The sequence below is a fragment of the Lepus europaeus genome, chromosome 6 (assembly GCF_033115175.1).
Source record: "Lepus europaeus isolate LE1 chromosome 6, mLepTim1.pri, whole genome shotgun sequence".
Taxonomy (NCBI): domain Eukaryota; kingdom Metazoa; phylum Chordata; class Mammalia; order Lagomorpha; family Leporidae; genus Lepus; species Lepus europaeus.
In genome coordinates, this window is record NC_084832.1 from 41779360 (window position 1) to 41781055 (window position 1696).

General features: G+C 45.9%; 1 protein-coding gene across 1 annotated transcript; it reads left to right on the top strand.

Annotated features, from left to right (window-relative positions):
* The first annotated feature begins 783 nt into the window (after positions 1–783).
* On the top strand, positions 784–1372 carry LOC133762299 (actin, muscle). Its single transcript, XM_062195306.1, has one exon. It carries the CDS (start codon positions 784–786, stop codon positions 1183–1185), a length of 402 nt encoding a protein of 133 aa, XP_062051290.1. The 3' UTR covers positions 1186–1372.
* The last annotated feature ends 324 nt before the right edge of the window (positions 1373–1696 follow it).

Genomic DNA, 1696 nt, shown 5'->3' on the forward strand with positions numbered 1-1696 from the left:
AGGTGGGCGGATCAGCAAAGATGCAGAGAGCTGAGTGCCCCGTCCAGTTGAGGCTGGGGGTTTTTAAGGAGATGGGTCTTGCATTACTTTTTCTTTAGGGTCTTCCTTCCTCCCTTCCCTCCTTCCCTCCTTCCTTCCTTCCTTCCTTCCTTCCTTCCTTCCTTTCTTCCTTTCTTTCTTTTTTCTTTTCTTTCTTTTTTCCTTTGAGTTAGTCTCCATCTTTTTCTTTTCATTTTTCATTCTTTTTTAATTTTAGAGATAACTTTTTGTGTGTGTGTGTGTGTGTGTGTTCAGGTGTGCACTTTTATTGAACTGGTCTCGTCAGTGTACAGGGAAGCCCTGGCTGCCTCCACACCTCAACCCACTCCCAGGGAGACCAAAAGCCTTCATACATCTCAAGTTGGGGGACAAAAAAGGGGGGGGCCACGATGGCTGACCATTCAAAATAAAAAGAAAATTAAAAAAAGTATTAAGGCGAAGATTTAAAAAATTTGCATTACATAATTTACACAAAAGCGATGCTGCCGCCTCCCCTGGGTGGCCCGGGCGAGGACTGCGCCATGTCTCCTTGGCAGGAGTGGGGCGGGGGCTTCCTGTCACATGGCATCTCACGATATTTGGAATGACTATCAAAAAAAGAAAAAAAAAAAATGTACAATCAAAGTCCTGGGCCACATTGCAGAACTTTGGGGACTTTGGGGATGCTCGCTCCAACGACTGCTGTCACCTTCACCGTTCCAGTTTTTAAATCCTGAGTCAAAAGCGCCAAAACAAAAAAACAAGATGGCCACAGCCGCGTCCTCCTCCTCCCTGGAGAAGAGCTACGAGCTGCCCGACGGCCAGGTCATCACCATTGGCAACGAGCGCTTCCGCTGCCCCGAGGCGCTGTTCCAACCCTCCTTCCTGGGCATGGAGTCGTGCGGCATCCACGAGACCACCTTCAACTCGATCATGAAGTGCGACGTGGACATCCGCAAGGACCTGTACGCCAACACGGTGCTGTCGGGCGGCACCACCATGTACCCCGGCATCGCCGACCGCATGCAGAAGGAGATCACGGCCCTGGCGCCCAGCACCATGAAGATCAAGATCATCGCTCCCCCCGAGCGCAAGTACTCGGTGTGGATCGGCGGCTCCATCCTGGCCTCGCTGTCCACCTTCCAGCAAATGTGGATCAGCAAGTAGGAGTACGACGAGTCTGGCCCCTCCATCGTGCACCGCAAGTGTTTCTAGGCGGACTGTTAGCCGCAGTGGCGGGACACCCTCTCTCGACGAAACCTAACGCGCAGAAAACGAGACGAGATTGGCATGGCTTTATTCGTTTTTTTTTTTCTTTTTTTGGTTTGTTTTTTTGTTTTGGCGCTTTTGACTCAGAGATAACATTTTTAATTTGTATTACATTCATAGGTTTAATGCTTAGTAAATAGAGTGCAACCAATAAAATGTAGCAAGCAGGAATATGAGCAAGGGCTATAAATAATAATCAAATTAAAATGTGTCTATTTCACTCATATACAGTAAACTTTAAAATAGTCACAGATCATTAAAACTGTAGTAGTATGTCATTCTTAATAATTTGCAAAGATCTAAAACAAACTTTGACAAAATACTGCATTTTCAGGAAAACATATACACAGGCATTTATTTTGTTTATTGTTTTTTTGATTTTTTTAAAAAAAATTTAGCTCCCACATAT

Bases quoted from the DNA above. Each gene is read 5' to 3' on its own strand.
- LOC133762299 (XM_062195306.1), top strand. From the start codon at position 784: ATGGCCACAGCCGCGTCCTCCTCCTCCCTGGAGAAGAGCTACGAGCTG.